General features: G+C 35.8%; 2 protein-coding genes and 3 pseudogenes across 2 annotated transcripts; 2 read left to right on the forward strand and 3 right to left on the reverse strand.

Moving 5' to 3' along the window:
* Positions 2240-5357, forward strand: LOC104732604 (probable disease resistance RPP8-like protein 2). The gene is made up of 3 exons (XM_019234055.1): positions 2240-3119; positions 3247-3393; positions 3496-5357. The coding sequence occupies exons 1-3, from the start codon at positions 2246-2248 to the stop codon at positions 5166-5168; spliced, it is 2694 nt and encodes an 897-aa protein (XP_019089600.1). The 5' UTR covers positions 2240-2245; the 3' UTR covers positions 5169-5357.
* On the reverse strand, positions 5752-8024 carry LOC104733835 (annotated as a pseudogene).
* On the reverse strand, positions 13005-15296 carry LOC104732605 (SWR1 complex subunit 6-like). Its single transcript, XM_010452169.2, has 6 exons — positions 15118-15296; positions 14935-15040; positions 14746-14852; positions 13669-14650; positions 13481-13571; positions 13005-13187 (listed from the first exon to the last, which is right to left on the reverse strand). Exons 1-4 carry the CDS (start codon positions 15214-15216, stop codon positions 14447-14449), a joined length of 516 nt encoding a protein of 171 aa, XP_010450471.1. The 5' UTR covers positions 15217-15296; the 3' UTR covers positions 13005-13187; positions 13481-13571; positions 13669-14446.
* On the forward strand, positions 16475-17389 carry LOC104732606 (annotated as a pseudogene).
* Positions 17952-20916, reverse strand: LOC104733836 (annotated as a pseudogene).

Below are 24170 nucleotides of genomic sequence, written 5' to 3' on the forward strand. Positions count from 1 at the left end.
AGAAAAGATTTTCACAAAGCTCTAGCACGGTTCTGGGAGATGCAGATATCTAGATTCAAATCAGATTAGGTTGCAAGTCCTCGATCGAGCACCTGTGACTTTTCAATTACCACAGTTTTTGTTCATGGCTTTTTGGAAATTCTACTGATAATACAAGTGACATTTTGGCAATTTATTTAGTTTCATACAGGATCTGTTATCTTCTAACAAGGTTAGTGATGTTTGCATCTAGTATCTCCATTGACATTTACATCCAGCTTTCATGACTTGGAATTTTTAACTAACCAAAGAACCCTTACGGACATGATGGTGACAAAACGGATTAAGAAAACACTGTTGATTGCACCAACCTTGTTCCAAAACATCCTTCTAATTACTCGAGTAGGTACCGATCCTGGGATTACATCTGAAGCTGTTGAACCGAGGCCAAAGGCAAGTCATGTTACAGAGGTGAGACGTCAGTTTCTGTTAGTTTTAATCAAAAATCTTTGGCTATTGGTAGACCTTTCAATGATACAACCTTACAAAAACAAACTGGAACGATGATTTTTTTGTTATTGTATATTATGATTGATGTAGGAGTCTTATTGCCGATGTAGTGGTCTAGCTTGGACTGCAGTCGCGAGCTTCTGGGTTTTGGGAATTGATGAGCAAGTTAAATGAAGTACATCGTTGGGAGTGTTTGTTTATGGTATTAGTGTATTACAATCCTTGTTGGAAGATGCAGATACCAAGAAACATGACACTAGTAAAAAGGTGGAAATAAAATAGATGGTTTATGAGGCAGAGGAATAGGTTTTGCTCCCCATGCCCATGAAGTATATATTGGTTCACTTCTGAAAATGCAAGAAGAAGGGTTATAAAATCCGATGCATTTACCATCACCGAGGCACACACCAATTGAGCGAGATGTAGGTTTGATGTAAGGTGCTAAATTTTTCCAGAACCTGAAAACGGATTACAGAATCTCTACTCAGACTGAACATGTGCCGATGCTTTGTCCATTTGTATAACCAGTCAGGTAGTATGAAGATAGCTTCAAGGATGGTACAAAAGATTCTGATGAAGCCCAGTCAAGTTTTGATTGGGGTCTTGCTTCCAGCCTGCATCACTCTTTTGGAACAATACCAAATTAATAGAGAGGTTGTTGAACATGTACATGTTGCAGCTGAATTCAAATTAACACGTATGACGCTCACGGATAGAGAAACCAGTCTGGCTTAGCACGATAGAGATTGGTGATTGGGGGGCACATGTTCATGGCCTGTGTCAGAGCGATTGTATCTACAATGTCATTGAGCTTCATTCTTCTGATTTGGGATCACATGGCTGTGTTGTTGAAGCACTTGCAGGTGATACAAGGATTAAGGTGTGGGACTATCATATCCCATTTTCTTTTCAGAGCATCTTGGAACTTCCACCAATGGTGCAAGCCAGGTTAGAAAATTATCTAGGTCTATACTAAATTACTGATGGATTCATTAGCTGATTCGAGGTAAATGGCTGATGTACCCGTTAGCTCCATTGACTTTAACATCCCAGTTTTTCCAAGACTTTGACATTGCATTAAGCGATGGTATTTGTATAAGTTAGATCCAATGTGACTTCATATTTTAGAGTATTTCTACACGGTTATTATATCCTCATATAAAATTAAGATCCCCAAATTTTTAATTGATTGTTAATGTAGAGATATATGTGAATAACAAGCACGTACTATTCTGCCAATATATAGTCAACCCATCTTTATAAAACTAAACTCACATCTCTTCTTCCAGATAGCCAGAGTGCTGATTCAAAAGAGAGGTGAATGGTGTTATTTACTATTTTGCTGCTTCTTTGATCTGTCTTTTGTACTTGTTTGGGTGAACATGAATCTCTTCTTTATGTTTTGAATTTAATGTTGATACTTGAATCTGCTAGAAGACCTTCTAGATTAAACATATCTTTGATTTACTAAAAAAATTTGTTCACAATCTTGTTTCGCGATCTTAAATCAGTTTCTTTACTGTCAACCTTGAATTGTTTGTATAAACCTTGTTTGTGTTTCCTTCTTTCGTTTACAGAGATGGTATTAATAAGCAAACATACTAATTAACTTCAAGGAAGTTTCATGTCTCACTAGGATGATCTGGACATGATATTTAGAGTAAATGATTTTAGATATTCTTTTCTGAACATCCTTTGGTGTTGCGTGTTCATCATAGTTGATTGTTGACTGCTGTAATGAAGCAGGAAAGCAGTTATGGCTGAAGGAGTTGTGTCCTTTGGAGTTCAGAAGCTTTGGGAGCTCCTGAGTCAAGAATCTGAGCGATTGCAGGGAGTTGATGAGCAAGTTGATGAACTAAGATGTGAGTTGGGAAGGTTACAGTCATTGTTGAAAGATGCAAATGCCAAGAAGCATGATAGTGAAAGGGTGAGAAACTTCTTGGAAGATATCAAGGAAATTGTTTATGATGCTGAGGATATAATCGAAGCCTTTCTTCTGAATGAATTTAGAGGAAAAGAAAAAGGAATAAAGAAGCATGTGAATAGACTTGCTTGCTTCTTAGTGAATCACCGGAAATTTGCTTCAGATATCGAAGACATAACTAAGAGAATCTCTGGGGTGATTGGGGGAATGCAAAGTTTAGGGATACAACAGATTATTGATGGTTGTTCATTATCTCTGCAAGACAGACAAAGGGAGCAAAAGGAGATCCGACAAACGTTTTCTAGCAATTCTGAAAGCTATCTTTTGGGAGTGGAGCAGAGTGTTGAAGAATTGGTTGGTCATTTGGTTCAGAATGATAACATTCACGTGGTTTCTATATCTGGGATGGGCGGTATTGGTAAAACCACTCTAGCTAGACAAGTTTTTCATCATGATGTTGTCCGGCGTCATTTTGATGGTTTCGCGTGGGTCTGTGTTTCACAACAGTTTACACAGAAGCTTGTTTGGCAAAGGATCTTGCAAGAACTTCGACCACATGATGGGGATATTAAAGAGATTGACGAATGCACACTACAAGGTAAACTCTTTCAATTGTTGGAAACTGGTAAATATTTGGTTGTCCTCGATGATGTTTGGAAAGAAGAAGACTGGGACCGAATCAAAGCAGTGTTTTCGTGGAAAAGGGGTAAGTTACATAATGTACATTCTTTTTCTAATTTCACAAGTGATTAATAAAGATACAATATATATTATAATAGCAAGACTCACAAATACCATGTATTCCATAACATGAAGTCATAAATTTTTTGCAGGTTGGAAGATACTACTCACTTCTCGTAATGAAGGTGTTGGGTTACATGCTGATCCAACATGTTTTACCTTTAGACCAAGAATCCTTACTCCCGAACTAAGTTGGAAGCTATGTGAGAAGATAATGTTCCCTAGGAGAGACGAGATTGGTATATTTTCAGATATAAAGCTAAAGAGACCAGAAATTTTGTGAATATTAATTTTGCGGCTGACATCTTAATTTGAAGGTATTATGTTGTGATGTTGTGCAGAATTCAGGGTTGATGAAGAAATGGAAGCCATGGGTAAGAAAATGGTCACATATTGTGGAGGACTACCGTTAGCTGTTAAAGTGCTAGGAGGCTTATTAGCTAGAAAACATACAGTTCCCGAGTGGAAAAGAGTATATGACAATATTGTACCTCAGATCGTAGGAGGATCTAGCTTAGACAACAACAATCTCAATTCGGTATACCGGGTATTGTCACTGAGCTATGAGGATTTGCCAATGCATTTAAAGCATTGCTTCCTTTACCTAGCCCAATGCCCTGAAGATTACGAGATGGATGTGGAGAAATTGTTTAATTACTGGGCTGCGGAAGGAATATTAACACACTATGGATCAACCATCCGAGATAGTGGAGAAGACTACCTAGAGGAGCTAGTGAGGAGAAATATGGTTATTGCTGAAGTAAGCTATTTGACTACGAGAATAAGTTATTGTCAAATGCATGACATGATGAGAGAAATATGTTTATCTAAAGCCAAAGAAGAGAATTTCCTACAAATCATTAAAGTCCCTATATCCACCACAACCACCAATGCCCAATCTCCTTATAGATCTCGCAGACTCGCGGTACATGGTGGTAATGCATTTCATATGCTGGGAAATAAAAGCAATAATAAAGTCAGATCTCTTTTACTTTTTGGCATAAGCTGGGAAGACTTTTGGAAACAGTCAACTCCAGGCTTCCAAGGTTTACCATTGCTAAGAGTGTTGGATCTTTCTTACGTCGAGTTTGAAGGAGGGAGGCTACCTTCCAGCATTGGAGAGCTCATCCACTTGAGATTCTTGAGCTTAGTCTACGCTAAGGTATCTCACCTACCTTCTTCTCTGCGGAATCTAAAGCTTCTGCTCTATTTGAACTTACATGTTGCTGGGAAGTCAGTTCATGTGCCAAATGTTTTGAAAGGGATGCACGAATTGAGATTCCTTTACTTACCTAGTTCATTGCATGATAATACAAATTTGGAATTGGGTAATTTAGTGAACTTGGAGAGATTGTGGTGTTTCTCAACGACTAAGCTCAGGGATCTCTATCTACGTTTCACTGGCGGGTGTGCTTCTGGAACTTTGTCGTCATCTCTCCGTGAATTGAGGGACCTTGAGTTTCTTATTTTAGATGATTCGCAAGAAACTCGTGTGACTTATCAATGGGGAAAATTCGTTCTGGACTTTATTCAACTAAAGGATTTAATGTTGGCGATGCATATGCCAAGGTTTCCTGACATATATCGACTGCCTCCCAACCTTGCACACATGTGGCTAACTGCTTGCAGCTTGGAGGAGGATCCAATGCCGATTTTGGAGAAGTTGCTTCATTTGAAATCGGTTGTATTTAGAAAAGGTGCTTTTGTTGGGAGGAGAATGGTGTGCTCAAAAGGGGGATTTCCTAAATTATGTGCTCTACAACTAAGTGGACAAAAGGAGTTGGAAGAGTGGAGAGTAGAAAAAGGGGCGATGGCATGTCTGGGTACTCTAACTATTGATGATTGCAAAAAGTTAAAAGAGCTTCCGTGTGGGTTCAGATACATAACTTCCTTCAAGGAACTGACAATTTCTGGTATGAAGGAGTGGACGGAGAAATTGGTACCAGGTGGAGAAGATTACTACAAAGTCCAACACATTCCTAGTGTTCAATTTATTGACTCTGGTGAAGAATAAACCGAGGCATGCAAAAAAAGTTTGGTATTGTGTCTAGTTTACTTGCTGTTGCTGATTTTGCATCCTAATGTGAGTGTAAGTCACGTGGACAGACTCAACTAAACTATACATTGTTCTAACTTTCTTTTTACGTTTTAAAGTGAGGTTATCCAGAAGAATCATTACCTACTATCGATTGCGAGTGATGTTAATTATAAGGTGTTGATGTGTAATTTGTCATATCTTATCTACTAATTAAATACGTTATATATCTGTTGCATGTCTCTTTCTCTTTAACCCTAAGTTGTAAGACTTGAAATAATATTTTGCTTGAACCATCTTTTCTTTTTCTCCTCTATGACTTGGAAGCCATAGCCATAGTTTTGTTACCTGGGTTTATTTTAACTTGATTATCCTTACTGCCAAGTTCACTTACCGCCAAGGATCATTATGCTGCAACGTAATCCTCATAACTTGAGGATTATACAAACAAGTTTACTTGTGATGAATGCAAACACAGAATTCTTCATTGGAGAATTACATAGATGAAACTCTCTTACAAATTAGCGATAAAAAATAGTAAAGTGTACTAATTATCTAGCATTTATCTTCTCCCTTTCTTTTTGTTCCAGAGTGTACTTAAACGTGTGCACACATCAGACTTGTCAACCTTGAGCAGAGCATCATCATTCATGGCACCTCTCAACCTCTTATCATCTTTAGCATCATAGAAGCATTTGCGTCTCTTCGAGTCCCTTATGAGTTCTGCCCAAATCGAACCACTCTGAGACAGTGTTGACTCATTTCCAATCACCCATAAACAGTGCCTTGCTCGAGTTAGTGCCACATTGGCTCTTTGACGGTTAGTGAGAAACCCGACCTTCCCGTTACCGTTACTTCTAACAGTGGATATGATGATAATGTCTTCTTCTCCTCCTTGAAACCCATCTACAGACCGAACATTCAAAGTGAAAAGATGATCTGATAAGGAACTGTACTTATCTCCTATTCTCTCTTGGATTGCTCTGACTTGTCCTTTATAAGGTGTAACTACTCCAACACTCATCTTTATCTTTCTTTCACTTGAAACTGTTTCAGAATTAAGCAAAACTAATTATAAAGAATACTAGGAGATTAACAAGTACATCAAATGATCAAAAGCAATAAAGACTAGGGTGTATACCTTTGAAAAGATTGGATACGATTTCAGAAATCACAGCAGCTTCAACCATGTTTTTAGGACTATGTCCATCACCAAAATCTTCTTTTCCACGTCCAACATTGATAAAAGAGAATGAACCAAACATGTTTCCTTGAAGAAACCGCTTTTCGTAATTGCTTTCTTGAACATTCGCAGCATCTGTGATTCTTCCATCATAGAACTCTCTGTTGGGAAAACGACTTATGGAAGGATGCATTCGGTATTGGACATTGAGCAAGTGTTTGCTATGGCCAAGTAGAACCAATCTCTCGAACAAGCTTCTTCCAAATTTTGCCTTCTCGCATTCATCGTTATGAACCAGTGCATGTAACTGAAACTCATCTCCTAGTAGAACAGCATGACGCAGTCCTTGAAGTTGCAATGCAGCAACTGATTCACATTCCTTAAGCTGAGCCGCTTCGTCAACTACAAGAAATTCTACATTTCCTGTACTTTCCCCACTCATTTCGGCAGCACATGAAGCTGTACAGAAGATTACATGCGCGTTCTGTAGACAAAATCTCCTAATACCTTCTTCATTTTCAAAAGCGTCTGGAACCTTAAAACGTTCCGAAATCACTCTTATAGCTTGAATGCAATCAACACTGATGATTCTTTTGAAACTTCTCTTCTTGGAATCAAGTGTAGAAGAATTCTCTTGCAAGAAACATCTAATACGGTGAAGAGCTTGGCGGGCTTCTATCATTTTCTGAACGAAAGACTCAGGCAGATGGGTGCACAAATCAACCATATCTTTCTCCAGTTCTTCAGTTAAGCCACTAAATTCCATCTTCACAAACTCTCCAAATGTAGGAATGTTTATAACTTCTTGCTTCTTGTTGTCAGATTCTTCCTTAATCTTTTCACCTTCTTCCTTAATCTTTTCAACTTTTTCCTTCTTCTTCTTCTTCTTCTTTTTCAATTCACGTACACATTCCTTGAACTCGGCCTCTGTGTTCTCAAGAAAATGTATCAGTGACTCCAATCTCTGCCTCCATCCATTAGGTGACGAAAACAGCTTCTGAAATATACTGATGCGTTGATCAAGAAACACACCGCAAAGATCATCATCATTTTTTATCCCCATTCTGATGTGGTTACCAGCTAAAACAATATTCCCCAAACCATAACTGGCATGTTCTGAAGATGTCTTTGATAAAGCCAATAGCCTCGATGTTACGTCTACAACAGCTGTGTTTGTAGGAGCACACACAACTGTTTTGCACCTTAGTTTGAGAAGGGCAAAAACAAGAGTCGCAACCGTCTTTGTTTTGCCTGTTCAGGAGGTCCCCATATTAGCTTCACACTCCTCTTATGTTTACAGTTTCTTGCCTCAAGGCAACTCAAGATTGCAGATTTTTGGGAAGAGTTCATGTTCGTCGAACGGATTATATCCAAAACATTTTGTCCCAAATTCCTAGAAGAACCAGTTTGCTCTTTACCCTGAAATCCACAATTGACAAACCAAAACATTAACTTGAGGGACTACAGAGAGGAGAAAATGATATGTTTTGATATGATACATTTGAAATCAAGAGAATTAAGAGCATTTCTTATATACATACCGCTGTATTTGGCTGAAGAACACTCTTGATGAGATCAACGTTGGGAGCTTCATGGTGCAAAGCATTCCATATACGACTGTTCGTAGTTGGATTCATAAGAAAAACACCAAAACCAAATGAACTTTTCTCATCATGGGATATTAATCTTGGAAAAATAATAGAGATATCTGGATCTCTTTGTCTCTTTTTGTCTGAGATTTTGGGATGATTATCGACAAACACATAGGCAAGAAGCAATGGGTTCAAGTCACGGTAACTTCTTGGTCTTGTCTTTGTGAGAGCTAGGAGATCTCCACAATGTGGCTGGTAGTTTACTTTATTCTCTCCATCCATTAATCTTAGAGTGTGTAGATAACTGTTGCAACTTCCACTTGATTCCCTTGTACTTTTCTCCAAGAAACTTAATTGAAAGAGAGGAGCTTTCGACAAAGATTTGAAGCTTAAGCACAAAGCCGTTCGCGTTTCTTCAAGTAGGTGAGGAACAAAACACTTAAAGTATTCATCAGTAGAACTAAACCTGTCAGGTATTGTCTTTATCTGTTACAGAACCATTGATTATTAGAAGAACCAAAAGATGTGATCCAAGGAATAAAGGGTTACGAGAAACGAGAAAAACCTTATCCTTGTAGAGATCTTTGTTGAGGATATCTTTGATGGACCAAGAAAAGATCCTATCAAGTAGACTTGTTATCTCCTTTCTTCCCATGATCTTTCCACGTTTAGTACTAACTTTCTTACCTGCGATATTACATAACAAAGAACAAGCCAAAGATAAGTACAGAAAAACAAGAGTGAAAAGCCGAGTGATGTTAATAGATCTCTAAAGATGTGATTTGTCTTACAAGGGAAGTAGATAGAGTGATAGGCAGGTAGTGAAGCTGCTTGAAGAAGAGTGTAGTAGAAATCAACAAAAGCAAAGAGAGACCACAACGACAAGTGTGGAGAATATAAGGAAGAAGAAGTCGAAAGGTCTAGCTAGAATTTGAAGAGTCTTTATTTTTATTTTTATTTTCACCAATTTACATAAGGGGGAATTTGAAAATAGCACTTTTAACAACACAAAAAAATGTGAAACACAAAACGAAAATACCACTTCGTTTGCTAGAGACACATTTGTTTTTTTGCCAGCCTCTTGTCCCAGTCTCCTACCCCTTTCTGATTAAGTTAACTAGGGGCTTTTCCACGCAACGCGTGGATTGTGGTGTAGTTGGCATTTTCTTGTTTTTTTTTGGTCTTTTTCATTTTCTCTTTTGTATTATTTCGTTTTAATTAGGCATATACGGGCTTTGCCGTCACTTTTATTTATACACTATATGTTTATACCATTTCGTTCAGATGTGTATAATTGTGGCGTTTATTTTTTATGAATTATGAAGATGTTGTTTCTTGCTTTTGAGGATCCAATCTTATCATTGACTGATATTGTTTCCAATACATTTATTGTATTATAGATTTTCTAATTAACTGCTTATGTAAACTCTTCATACGTTGATGTTGCAATAATAATTTTTTTTTTTTAAATATCTTCCGTGTAAGTGATTATGTTTGTATGCCCATGTTTTGGTCTAATATCAATAAGATCGTTTCTGTTTTTCTTTAGTTGGCTTTGAAACCAATATTGAGTTAAGCAAATAATGGGTCGAATTATGGTGTTAATAAGTAATATAAATTCTTATGTATATATATTGTATATATGTGACTATAAATTTAGCTAACTAAAAAATTATGTAATATTTAAATACAATCTTGAATATATATATATATATATATATTTATTTGTGGGAGGAATGTATGAAATTATTGGATAGAAGTTATTTTTGAGTTAAATGACCTTTAATGTCTTTAAAGTGAGTTAAATATTAATAAATTTTTATATGTGTCTTGACTTTTTTTAAAAGGAATACCAAGTGTTTCCTTCCAAATTTGAAGTGATATAGTATTTTAGTTTTCTTATATGATTTTATGAACTTCAATGTAAAAGTTTTTCAAAGTAATAAGTACACTCACTGATTGAATTATAAAATTTGGAGAAATGTTTATTTCGTTTAATCATCTGCTCTTTTAAATAAATTAAATAAGTATGTTGTTATTCCTACAAATAGGACAACATATATTATAGTTTAACCATGGAGTTAAGCAATGGAAATGGAACTTGTGATTGCAAGACAAAATGCTTATATGTTACACATTGATCGTTTAAAAATGAATAGGAACATCTAATTCTCAAATAAAGTTGATTGTTTTGTTAAAACCAACATATGTGAATTTAAATTTAACTATGCAAATTTAAAAAATAAATATGAATAGATTAGAAAGGCAAGAAATATAAAAGAAATATTTTTTTATATAAATAAAATAAAAATTGAAAACAATGTTAAATATATATAATACTTTCTACATTAAAATATAGAATCAAACTCTTACAAGTTACAACACATATGAGATATAACAACATTTGATATTGGTAGGAGAGGAGGAGAGAATGTTTACTATAAGATGGTAATCCAAATTAGATAATGGAGATGAATCTTTAAAAAATAGAACAATGTAATATCTATATATATATAATACTTTCTAAATTAAAATATAGAATCAAACTCTTACAACACATATGAGATATAACAACATTTGATATTGGTGGGAGAGGAAGAGAGAATGATTACTTATAAGATAATAATCCAAATTAGATAAAGGAGATAAATCTTTTAAAATAAGAACAATGTAAAATATATATCATGTAGTCTCTAAAATTAAAATTTAGCATTAACAATTTACAATGATATTTCTTTTTTTTTACAACCCATACAACAAAAATAAGAAATCAAAAATAACAAAAAAAATGAAAAATGATTTGAGGTATTGTAGAAGAGAATGAGAGAATGTGAAAATGAGATAGTAAAAGAATGTCAATATGAGAGAATGATAGATTGAGAGAATGCTTATTTATATGATAAGAAATGATGGAAGTTACATTTAGAACTATGGAGTTACAATAGTAATTTATTGTGTTTGAATAAAATTGAGTGGTAGAATATGATTAATGCATAATTTATTTTATTTTCAGTTATAATTTTATTTTAATGTGTGAGTTAAATGTATTGTGTTTATTGGGTCTTAAATATTGTTTAAAGCAATTAGAAAAAAAAAAAAAAAAAAAATTAGAAAACATTAAATGAAAATCAACCAATAAGGAGAGACCAAAACCTTATTTTTATATATATGATATATTGCTTTAAACTTTGAAATGAGAAATATATTATAAACAATAATTTTACATGAGAAATATATTAATTTAGCCAACCAAAATATGAATATAAGTTTAGCCAACCAAAATAAATAAAAAATATTAAAATTTAACCAAAAATAATTTCTCTTGAAAGATAATAAGTTAGTAGGAGGAATGAATTAATGTACAATTATTGGATAGGAGTTACATTTGAGTTAAATGGAGTTACATGTCTTTAATTATAAATAAATATTTTAATTTTTTATAACCTAAAATAAAAGGAATACCAAGTGGCTGAATCAAAATTCACATGATTTGGTTGTTTGTTGATATAAACTCAACACTTACACATAATATTTCAAAATAAAAAATATTACTTTTTAAGTGACAAACTAAATTAGTTTTCTTATAAAATTATATGAATTCTTCAATCTCAATAATTTTTAAAATCCCAAGGATAACTTATATTTTTTTGGTTTTCACTCATCAATTTAATTTATAGTGCTAGATTTCATACTAATGGTTTCATCTTTAGAGAATTTAGTGAAATGATATTTTTAAAATTATATTTTATTTTTATATTTAAGTTCCAGTTGAATATGTTTTGTTTTTTGGATCATTTTTTATTTTGATTAAAGACACAAAAAACCAATTGTTTAATTATGTTCTTTTTGTTTTCAAAAACCTCAAATCATAAAAAATATATATATATATATATATATATATATATTATATTGATCTCTGCAGATTTAACAATTGGATCACAAAACAAAATAGTCTTTATAAATGGATAAATGGATAATTATATTGATCTTTAAATATTATATTGATCTTTATAAATTATTAAAAATGATACATGAATATGTGAGATAACCAGAGACATAATAGATAATTACATATGGATCATTTCAACTTTATGATCTTATTGTGTGGTGAATATTGTAAGGAAGTATGAAAATAATGACTTATAAGATGTTAATATAAAATAGAAAATGGAGATAAACATTTTAAAAGATTAAAATAAATATATAAGATATACATATCATACAAACTCTAAAACTAAGCTTTTACAATGATATTTGATTTGATTTTTTATAACCCATACAACAACAATAAAAAAAAAAATACAAAACAAAACAAAACAAAAAAAAAAAGAGATTTGAGAGTAGTGGAAGAAGATGAGAGAATGAAAGAGTGATAGACTAAGAGAATAAGATAATGAGTATTTATAGGAAGAGAAATGATGAAAAATTACATTTAGAAAAATGAGAGTTACAATTCTAATTTATTGTTTTGTTTTAATACAATTGATTAATACAACTTAGTGGAGAAATAAAGTTAATGAATAATTTATAGGAGAAGGTATAAAGATTTCAGTTTTATATTATGTGAGTTAAATGTAAAAATTAATTGTTTTAAATTTGTGTTTTAATATAAATTTTTTTATTTATTAAAATTGCATTGCCAAGTGGACCAATAAGGAGAGACTGAAACTCTACTTTTATATAAATGATTATTCTTTTCCAATTTTAATTAAAACTAGGTGACTACAATTTTTTTTTTTAAACAACTAAAAATGTATATAGTATTTGTTTTCAAATGTAAGAATTAAAAAAAAAAAAAAGTTTATAGCATAGAATTTCGTTTAGTGTTTAATTGTTTATTAAACTTTTCCTAAAAATTGATATATATATATATATATATATATATATATACTTTTTGCTTTCGTTTTAATTTATTTGTAGTGTATTTTTTTGTATTAATATTTGGAAGTAATGCATTTGAACGATAATTTGTGATAGAATGCCCAAAACGTGGCTATCTGGTTGATTATAGCATCTCAAACGTGGAACATAGTGTAAAAATATGAAACTAGTCTTTTACGAAATGTGATCCTGTCCCAAACATGGAATTGGTAAATAATGGTTATCTGCCAAAAGAAAATCATTCACTCACTCTTTTTACGTGTTTGTCTTCTCTTCTCTCTATCGTATTGGCTGGTTTCTTCTACAACCTTTGCCCTTTCCCAGTTTCTCTGCGTATCCAACCTGCATCCAATTGGGCAACACAACTCATTCGTTTACATTCCGGACTCTATTCCATTACTAGCAAATTTACAAATTCTGGTTCCCTCTTCTCTCCGGCATTCTCTTTTAAAGCTTTTACTACTCACATTTGCCTAGATGAATGCCATTTTTTTATCTTTGTAATTTCTCCACTCTTGAAATCTTTACTACGAATGGAATCACAAACTCTGTTGCTCAACCTTAACAGTCTCCTAATCATTCTTCACTCATTCTAGGCAGACAAACTTTTATTGGGCAATAAGGAAATGCTTTACCTTTTAATGGTAATGTGCTGCAGAATAATGCTAATCCCAGTTCACCTATGGTTTCCCCCATGTCTTGATGTGCCTTCACAAGGGATTCTGCCTACAAAAAGAATCAACAAAAGGTTTGTTCCAAGCAGGATATATACTACATACTGACAGAATGATGCATATTTCAATTAACAAGGATGATATGTTACCTCTTGGTGAGTCATTGATAATTCAAAGCTCAAGATCATGCATCTTTTCCTTCTTTTCCAAAAATTCTTCATCGTTTTCAACAACTGGTCACCAAGATGGTTTGTTCCATCCCAGTCATTAGAATCTGGTTGCCTCAACTCCTTGAATCCGTATCTCCTCTGGCAGGTTGAATTACCTCATGCACTAGACTGGCGGAGGCTCCGCTGTCACCAAACAACCATAATATCCAACATCCTAGAGGCCACATCAGTGCTCATTGGTAGCGGCAAATTCCCTTGCACCTGAATAAACACTTTCAACTCATCATTGTTCCTGATAGGAGGGTGTGAACATAGCCTGCGCAAGTATTTCTCCAATGCAACACTTCTTTGCTCCACAAAGTGTTGTTCCTGTCAACTCTAAAGAAAAATGAAGACGAAACAGAAGGACCAGCACAGGTTCTAGAGAGTTTCATTGCATCCAGCGAAGAATTGGAGGTTAGAAATCACATCTTTGAGGCAATGAAATCGTGGATGACAGCAGATACGGCACGTAAAACAGTCATAATGCAACAGAGAGTCCTACATGAGTTTCTTCAGAACTGTAAATCTAAGGGAAAGCTACCGGAAACACTCAAGCAGCAATTGTCCCATGTTTGATATTTTATCATATTAACACTTTAGAGAAAGAGCGCTGCTTCTCTTTGCTATTTCCACTTTAAGACAGAACAAGGATATTGATTGATCGACATTTCAAATACACTTCGAAAACTTATGTTACATTGATCTTCACTCTTTCCTATGCAACAAATTTCTGACAACGAGTATCCTTGTGAATGTTTTGGCAACGAACAGAACAAAACCTCATCCCACATAAACAACAATTGTAGCCTGCAATGTAACCACAAACCGAGCAGAAATGGCGACGAGAAGACGAGCTCGAAGGTCCAACGGCTGCTTTCAAGTAAGTCGGAACATGCGCCGGTAAAGACTCCAAATTTGCCTAAAACAGAAGATGATTCTTAGAACCAAAACTCTAATGACTAAGCTTAGCCACAAAACTAACTAACTAACAAAAAAAGTGTATTAGTTAGTTACCTCCTGCAAAAGCTCAAGGAAAGATTTAGGAGCTCTACGAGCTTCTAAAGCTTTAGCTTGTCGAGTTTTACGCTTTGATCCTTTGTGTTGCTTCTTCTGTACGTAACCTACCAACCCAAAAAATGCAGAGATTAAACTACTAACTACAGATTCACACAGAGAGATATCTTCAAATGTGAAACTACTAACCAAGATCATCGTCTTCATCAAGAGAAGCTTCTTCATCATCGTTCACATCTACCACTTCAATAGCACCATTGTCGTTCTCTAAAGCCTCTAGCCGAGCTATAGCAGCCTACAATTAACCATTTTTAAAACACGATTCAATTTTTTTTTCCCCTAAAACACAAGAAAAAGTGATTCAATCTTCACCTGAGTACGATTGTCATTGCTTGTAAGAGCCGCCGCCATCTTCGTAGCAACCTTACGAGTCCGATTCGATACTCGACGATTCGTCATCTCTTCCTCCATCTCGGAAAAATTATCAGTTCACCGGCGACGATGGAAGCGCAGCGACGGTAAAATTGTATTCTGCGGTGTCTCTTTTTTTAGGTTATATTTTCTTAGAAATAGTCAGATCGGTCCATTGGGCCTAATGTTTTAACAAATTACCAAAGCCCGAAGTAAAAGTGAAAAGCCTGCTTCTATATTGGAATTTTATTAGAGCATGTGCATCAGCATACCCACACACCGTCCCACATAATAAAGCATTTAATTTTAAATCAAAATGAATTTAATAAGGAAGACAAGTATCTACATATGGGACGTATTTTCGTCCGTCCTTCAAGAAATGTGGCGGGCTCTTATTGGTTGCTGTCGTTTGGGCGAGGGTTTAGGGAAAAAATCGTGGTCTCGAGACTTTTATTTTCTCTCCATTTCTCTTTCTTTACTCTCTCTCTCTACGGCAATTTGATTCCGAAGGCCGATCTCCTTGAAAATTGGCTAAAGCAAAGGCAAATCCAAAGGTACTAGGGCTTACGATTCTCCAATTCTATTGAAATATCTCTGCTTGAACTTGTAGATGCAGATTTTTGGGTATCACTTTTCAATGATTTTTTAATGGTTTTCGTAGACGAAGTAGTTATTTGGTTTAGTTCGAATTTTGAACTTCAATGGATTTAAAGTCTTGATTTTTAGATTCTGGGTATGAGCTTATTAGAGTTCTTAGTTGTTTATTTGATGTTTTAGAACATATAATTAAGGGGGGTGTATTCAAACCATGATTTTGGAGAATTTGATGGGATTTAGAAAATTTAGAATTTTGATAGATTTTAGGGAAGTTCATATGATTTTCTGTAAAATTCTTTCAAATCCCACCTAAAACCATGAGATTTGGATTTCTGTATTTTTAACTAAACAAATCCTCCAGAATCCTAAAAATTATTAAAATCCTAATCTACAAAACTGTTTTGAATAACAGTGGATTTTAAAGTAGATTTTTAAATCATCAGTTAAATAACAAGGGATTTTAATGGATTTTAAAGTAGAATTTTAAATCATCAGTTCAATGACATTGGATTTTAATAGAATTTTTGAAATTCATGATTGAATAACATATAATTTGTAAGTTTCACACAAATCACTTAAAATGTCAAGTTGAATACACCCCCCTAAGTCTTGGATGACATTGATGGAGATATCAAGCTTAAAGATGTTTACTTTACTTAATTCGTTTTAGCAAAAAAAATTTTTTTTTTTGGGGTGTCTTGTGTTTAAAAAAGGTTTTGTAATGAAGAAATCTCGAGAAAGTGGTTTCTTGTTCTGTGGTTTGTGTGGGACGATGCTGACAGAAATGCTAAATCTCGAGAATGTCCACTTTGCAAAACAACGAGAAATGCTAAAGGTATCCATGAAGTTCTCTATTATCAAATGCAAACAGTTTTTGTTTATTTGTTTCTTTGTCTCTTGGGTTAATTTTGTTATTTTTGCTTTTATTGTTTTCAGATATCATTGACAAGAACATAGCTTACACAATTTCTGCTGAAGTATGTTTCTTTGTTGCATCGTATAATATGTATGTTATTCATAAGCTGTGTTGTGTAAATTTGTTTCTATTTCACAGAGTCGTGATGATTTCTATGCTCTTTATTTGTGTTAGTCCATTGTTATTAGGCTATGAACACACACAATGAAAACAATCATTTCCTGCTATGTAGTTAGTTTCAGGCTTGAACATTTGGAGACTGTTTTTTTTGCAAGAACATTGTATCATGAACATTAGTATACAACTCATGCTCTTTGCTTATTACAGGATATCAGAAGAGAATTAGGAATATCTCTGTTTGGTGAAAAGACGCAGGAAGAAGCAGAGCTACCAAAGGTTTGTAATAAGATAACAGATCTTTCACACGTTTTTTTCTTTCTCAATCCATGGCTTGTGATGTTGATGGATGATTCGTCTCTTTGCAGATCAAAAAGGCTTGCGAGAAATGCCATCACCCAGAGCTTGTATACACAACCAGACAGGTATGATACTCCAGTTTTTTTTTAATTATGTGGTTTCAAGTTCTTGTCTTCTTTGATTCAACTTCAAAGAATTGTGTTCATGGGATATTTCTGGTTTTTGCAGACGAGATCAGCTGATGAAGGACAAACAACATACTACGCTTGCCCCAATTGTAGTCATAGATTCACAGAAGGTTGAGGTTATAATCATCTCTCCAGCATGTGATTCAGATTTCACGGGAGCATACCAGTTTTGTTTCTTACATCAATATTATCTATCAACTTTCATATCCATTGTGATCATTAGAACCTTATGTGTAGTTTCTTGCATTTATGTTACGATCTCATACATTCAATTTTGTAATTTTCTTATGTTTTTAATGTCATTGTTATATGTTTTATTTTAATTAAAACTTTAATATGTTTTTACTTATTAATTTAGATTAATTACTTTTTAAAATTAAAAATATTATTATTTTTTCCAAGGGGACCAACTGTGAGGGACACCAATGCTCATACCAAACTTAAAAAACTCTCAAAATAAGATTAATATATTTGAGGGACCAAAATTTTGTCCCAACCAATGCCCATGCTCTTAGGTCGTATTTGGATTACAAGTTTACAACTAAAAAACAAAACAATCTCAATAATACAAGATGATTTATACAGTACTATACAACTCAGATTTAATGTAATTTAAAGAAACCTAATTAATTGGTTTTGGATTCACAAAAACCCTCAAAAAAAATTTAATAACCTAATCAATGAGAGTGATGAGACCAAGGAGAAACTAAACTCTTGTAATCAAACTTGCCATTCAAGAAACCATCACCACCTTTTTGGTTCCTCACTTGTTGCTGCACCACCAAAACTGACCCTTCTGAGGCAAAGACGCTCCCAGCCACTGTATCTCCAATAACTCCAAGCTGGTGGTCTTGACTCCACGTGTCTAACCCTTCTAGAATCTTTGGGTTGATCCCTTCTCTTCTCCCGGTTATCCATAGATCGTAGTCGTTAACGTTCATTGCCTGGATCGCAGCAAGTGTCTCAGCACCGTTCTTGACTACAACCTCTTTGTAACTGACCCTCTCGTTGCTTTCATTCTTGACCCAAAACCATGTCACTACCCCATCGTCTAGCTTCTTCTCGCTCTCGTCCTCTCCCTCGTGGTTGTACGACAAAAATCGGATCACCGTCAAGGTTACGTCCGAGTTGGTCGACATTCTATCGGCAAGATGTAGAGCTTCTCTGTTATCAGCTCCTCCTAAAAACAGAACCACGAAACGGTACGTTTCTTGCTTAAAACGGCTTGAGTTTGTTGAGTGTTGTAGGTCCATGGATAACCGAACCACGGCGTTTTTAAGCCGTCCCTTATCGTAATAGATACAGACTGAGCATGGTGTGTGTGATAAAACGTCTACGTTACGGATAACATGCCGGAGTCGCGTAGCTCCGTAGGGGCTGCGTCTTCAAGACGCTCTTTCTGATAAGGTAAGAGAATGAAAGCGGTTTTCTTGGCCAAGGCCAGCTCGCAAATGTCTTGGTACATGAGACGCTTTGGAGCATGAGCGGTGTAGGCACGCAGCGTCACGCACTCGTCTCTTTTCTCTTGGGACAACTTAAAGGCGCTCTGCACTTGGTCTACTCTTCCACTTTGCGTACGCTCTTTCTCTTCCTCTTCCTCCTCGTATTCTTCTTCCTCTTCCTTTCCCTGCTCGTGGTCAATAAACAACGGCGTGGCTCTCCCTGTTAGTTCCACCAGCTGGACTGCGAATATAGACAAGGGACTATTTTTAGTGGGATAGGCGAAGTCGAGGAAGGTGATCAAGCCGGACAAGGTTTCGTGATCGGACACTGCAAGAACCAGCTTCATCTCGGTGTTGTGAGGAGTATGTTGGATGGTGCGGTGTTTGCTGCTTCTGTAAGGCCTATTGGGATCGTAGAGAAAGCTGATGAGTGGTGTCGCTACAGCTGTAACAACAACCGCTTGCAAAACCATGATTGTGAAACCGGGAAAGCCCAAAATACGTTTATCGATCCAATGCAAGTAGATCAAGATATCCATCTGGCCTCTCAAATTCATCATCAAACCAAGCGTGATACTGTCCCTAGCGGGGACTTTAAAGAAGAGCGCAGCGGCAGCGGTAGAGAAAAACTTGGTTACGAAGGCGACAACGGTCATGTAGACGAGAGGAGAGAGCTGATCAGGCCATATCTCATCTCTAATGAAGTGGACATTAGTGCCTTGTCCCACCAAAGCAAAAGAGAAAGGCATCAAAAACTCATAGATAAAGGTCTCGCTCCGAACAGCCAACGTCGAACTCAACGGTGGACCATGAGGGACAAGCAATCCTAGCCAAATTGGTCCCACGGCTATAGCAAGACCGAACATGTCAGTGAGGAAACAAGAGACAAGGACACCCATGAGAATCATAACGATGTAGTCTTGGTTCACAAGTTTTCCTTCAGGCGTTTGGGAGATAATCCAATCAAAGGCTCTTCTAACAACCAGAAGCATAAAAGCGGCGAAAATAAGCACCGATATTAGAAACCAGACGACAGAATAAGCTCCTCCAACGTCAGCATGCGTCATGGCTTCAAAAAGAACAATCACGTAAACCCCTGCCATGTCTCCAAGGAGAGCCACCGACATGGCAAACTTGCCCACCTCCGAGTTGAGAAGGTTCATGTCTCTCAAAACGGTGTAAATAACAGGGAAAGAGGTGAAAGCCAAGGCGAAAACGATCCCTCCAATGGACGAAGGCTTCTTCAAGCTTTCATCCATTTGGTCTCGCAGGGCCATCCCCACGCCTCCCACGGAGATAATAGGCACGACAATGCCGATGGTGGCAATGTACTTGTGCTTTCTTGGTGCCTTCCCAATGGATGTGACGTCCGTCTTGGCGGCCGTGATGAATAGGAAGTAAAAGAATCCCAATAGTCCTATGTTTGCGCATATGTAATTCGCAATCGGTGGGAATAGATAGTAATTGAAATTTCTGCTTCCTCCAAGCAAGGATGGTCCTATCATCATTCCACCCTTCAAGCACACAAAACCATTTTATCAAATATTAGCTCCAAAATGGATTTTATCAACTAAAAAAAAATGCAAATATAAGATCAATGACGAACAATGATCTCGCTGACTATACGAGGTTGGCGTAAAGGTCGAAGGAAGAAGCTAACGACTTTGATGAAGAAAATGATGATGATTGCTTCGATCAAAAAGGTCGAAAATGCANGCGCATATGTAATTCGCGATCGGTGGGAATAGATAGTAATTGAAATTTCTGCTTCCTCCCAACAAGGATGGTCCTATCATCATTCCACCCTTCAAGCACACAAAACACTTTTGTCAAATATTAGCTCCAAAATGGATTTTATCAACTATAAGGAAAATGTAAATATAAGATATGGGTGACGAACAATGATCTCGCTGACTATACGAGGTTGGCGAAAAGGTCGAAGGAGGAAGCTAACGAATTTGATGAAGAAAATGATGATGATTGCTTCAATCAAAAAGGTCGAAAATGCATAGTTCATCCCATTTTCGCCTTTGAACATTCCAAACGGCTGCTTACTATGAAGTTTCCGGCAAACCACCGGAAGTTTGGGGGAGAAAACACGGCTGGTGACTTCTCCGGGAGTGGTTGAGTTACCCGGCCAGAACCCAAAATGGGCAGGCAGGACACTCTGGACGTCATTGATGGGGAAATGCCTAACCATGCAAACTAATCTTTCATATCAAGATTTTTGACGTAAAGCAAACGATAATGATCATCGATAAAGAGAAAGACAATAGATACATGACTGATGTATCTTTTTTTCAACAGATGTGGACGTGCGTCATTTCGGGAACAAATTTTAGTTTTCGCTTACTCTTCATTTTTTTTTTATCATTATTATTACTTTTTTTTTCTCTGTATTTGTTTTTTTTTCCCTCCAAATGAAATAAAATACATATGTTTCGGGGTATCTATGTCACGATCTATTTTTATCACAATTAAAGTAGCCAACGAAAGTGAACCACTGGGATTTGTTTTCTTTTAACATATCCTCGAACCAATTATACTTTCATCTACTTTTTTTCTTTTTAGTTACTATTTTTATAAGAGTTATTTGGAGTTTTAGTACGTCTTTTAAACATATTTGGAAAACTAACACATTCAGTATTTACAATTAGAGAAACAGCCATTGACCACTATTTGACACTGTTTCTCTCTCTTTTTTGTCCATCCAAAACCTTACTTAATTACATATCATACCATTACTCCTCTTTTCTCTCATTTTTTTTATTTTTCAAATAATTATTAATATAATTATTTTTTTAGAAAATTTCTTAGATATCAAAAAATCTAGATTTTTTTCTTTACAATTTAATATGAATTTTGTTTAATATTTTTAAAATATTATATTATCTGTACACTATTTTAAGTGTACAAATGTCTCTAAACCTTATTAAGTCTACAAATGTCTGTACACATTATTAAATATACGGATTAAACAAATTACATATGTACACTTGATAATGTGTACAGACATTTGTCCTCTTAATAATGTGTACATACACCTATACACATTATGTGTTGTACGGATTTATATATACACATATATATATATATACACTTATTGCGATGTACGAATTACATCTGTACACCTACTAAACTGTACAAATAAAAAAATATGAAATGCACTTAAAATTATCAAACAAAATGCATATCAAATAATAGAGAAAAATATAGATTCTTATGCATTTAAAACATAAAATAAAAAAAGAATTACAACAACTAGTTCTTTAATTATTAAAATTTAAGGATTATGTTTAAAAATAAATAAAAAAAATAGAAAGAGAAAGAGGGAGAGAACGTGTGAGTGCTGCAGACTTTCCCATATGACCCACCTTCTATTTCTCCTCTTCCTTCCCTCTCTCTTCTTTCTTGTCCAAAACAATCGACCAGGGTGTTTATGTAAAAATTGCCAAATGCCTCTGACCCACAATAATTTTTATCTCTTACCATCTCTATCTCACAAACTCTCTTTTTCCAATTGTAAATAGTATATGTACTAGTTTTCCTATAATGTTTGAAAAACGTACTAAAACTCTATCAAACCCTTTTTTATTAATATATGTTACTATTAAATACTCCCTCTGTTTCATAAAGAGTGTCATTTTGATACAATGCACACAAATTAAGAAAAGATATAATTATACATGTTTACCCCTATTTAATAAGTAACTAATGGTTTAAAATCAATGAAAATGAGCTTTGGGATAAAAAAAAAAATGAGCTTTCAATGAAAAAAAAAAAAAGTATAATTTGGGATAAAAAGTATAATTAGGGACACGTCAGCATAGGTGCAATCCAAAAGGCGATTAGGGTTTTGTCATCCGCCGCAAGTCAGCAGTGCCTTGGTGGTTCGCCGCCAGTGGTTACCATGACGGTGGAGGGCTCCGGGGAGGGTGCTGTTCCGGTTTTAGGATCTCAGAGTGGGATCTCCAGTCCTAAGTCATATGCAAATGCTGTTGGCAGTAAGCCAAGTCTCTCTAAGTTCGATTTTCACGTTTCTGTGGTGGATGGCAAATCTCTTGTGGCTGTGCCAGAAGCTATTCTCAAGGATTCAACACCTCTGTGGGGGACTTTCTGATTGGGCGGTTCCCTTCGGAGGCGCCTCATGTGGCTAAGATTCATGTCATAGTGAACAAGATATGGAATTTGGGTGATAGGAATATTAGATTGATGTTTATAAGGTGAATGAGACCACTGTCAAATTCCGGATCTGCAATGTCTCTGCTCGACTGCGTGTGTTGCGACGCGGTATGTGGAACATATGTGCTTTGCCAATGATCGTTTCTAAATGGTCGCCAATCTTGGAGGACGCTCAACCAGAGATCAAAACGATGCCATTGTGGGTTACTATCAAACATGTTCCGCACTCCTTGTTCTCGTGGGATGGTCTCAGTTTTCTTGCGAGTCCTGTAGGGGAGCCTAAAAGGTTGCACCCGGATACAGAGCTCGTTACAAGTTTTGAGGATGCAAAAATATTTGTGGAAGTAGATTTAATGCAGGAGCTTCCAAAAACGTTTTTTTTCAAGGTTCGTGAGGAAGAAGTTTGTGTGGAGTATGAATATGCTTGGCTGCCTCCGCGGTGTGGTTTTTGTCGCAAGTGGGGACATTCTGATGAGGGTTGCTTGGCGAAGTTAGCAAAACCTACTGCTTCTCCGGCTCGGGTGCAGGTTGTCGAGTCTCCTATCCAGTCTCCTCCTTTAGGTTCGGAACTAGGACAGCGAGGCACGACTAGCTCTGAGTCACAGTTGGCCGTGGTTGAGCCTTCGAATGGGGCTGTGGTGGTTTCTGGGGGTGCTGCTCGGGCAGAGTCCTCTGTTTTGTCGGATGAGAGTCAAAAAGTTTCTTTATCTGAGGGAGATTGGACTCAGGTTACAAACTCTGGGGGGAAAAGTTCGCAACATTTACAGAAGCAACTGTTTTTTGGACAGGTCCGCATTGCTTCACCCACTCGCTTTGATGCATTGAGGGATGCAGAGGATGGTGAGATCATTCCCGATACAAGCAAAATTGAGGTTGAGAAGTTTGCTCTCCCGCCAGTTTCTGATTCAGCGAAGGAGACAGTACTCTTAACAGTCCGTAAACCACCGGTTGTGAAGGATCCTGTTGCTGTGCGCGTACAACAGACTCGGAATGCTAAGAATGCGCATAAGTTTTTGGCAGACTCTTCTCAAAAAGCTAAAGACCCAGTCTCTAGCAATCTCAACAAACGGACCTCTCAGAAAAACAATTAATGTCGGGTTTCTTCTGGAATATCTTCGGCTTAAATAAATCAAATAAGCATGATGTTGTCCGTCAATGGATCCGAAAGAATGATTTTCAATTTGACTGTTTGTTAGAAACAAAGGTACAAGAGCACAATGTGGGTACGGTGCTGCGGAATACTTTTGGAAATTGGAATTTGGCTTCGAATTA

This window comes from Camelina sativa, chromosome 12 (genome assembly GCF_000633955.1).
Source record: "Camelina sativa cultivar DH55 chromosome 12, Cs, whole genome shotgun sequence".
In the NCBI taxonomy this organism is placed as follows: Eukaryota; Viridiplantae; Streptophyta; class Magnoliopsida; order Brassicales; family Brassicaceae; genus Camelina; species Camelina sativa.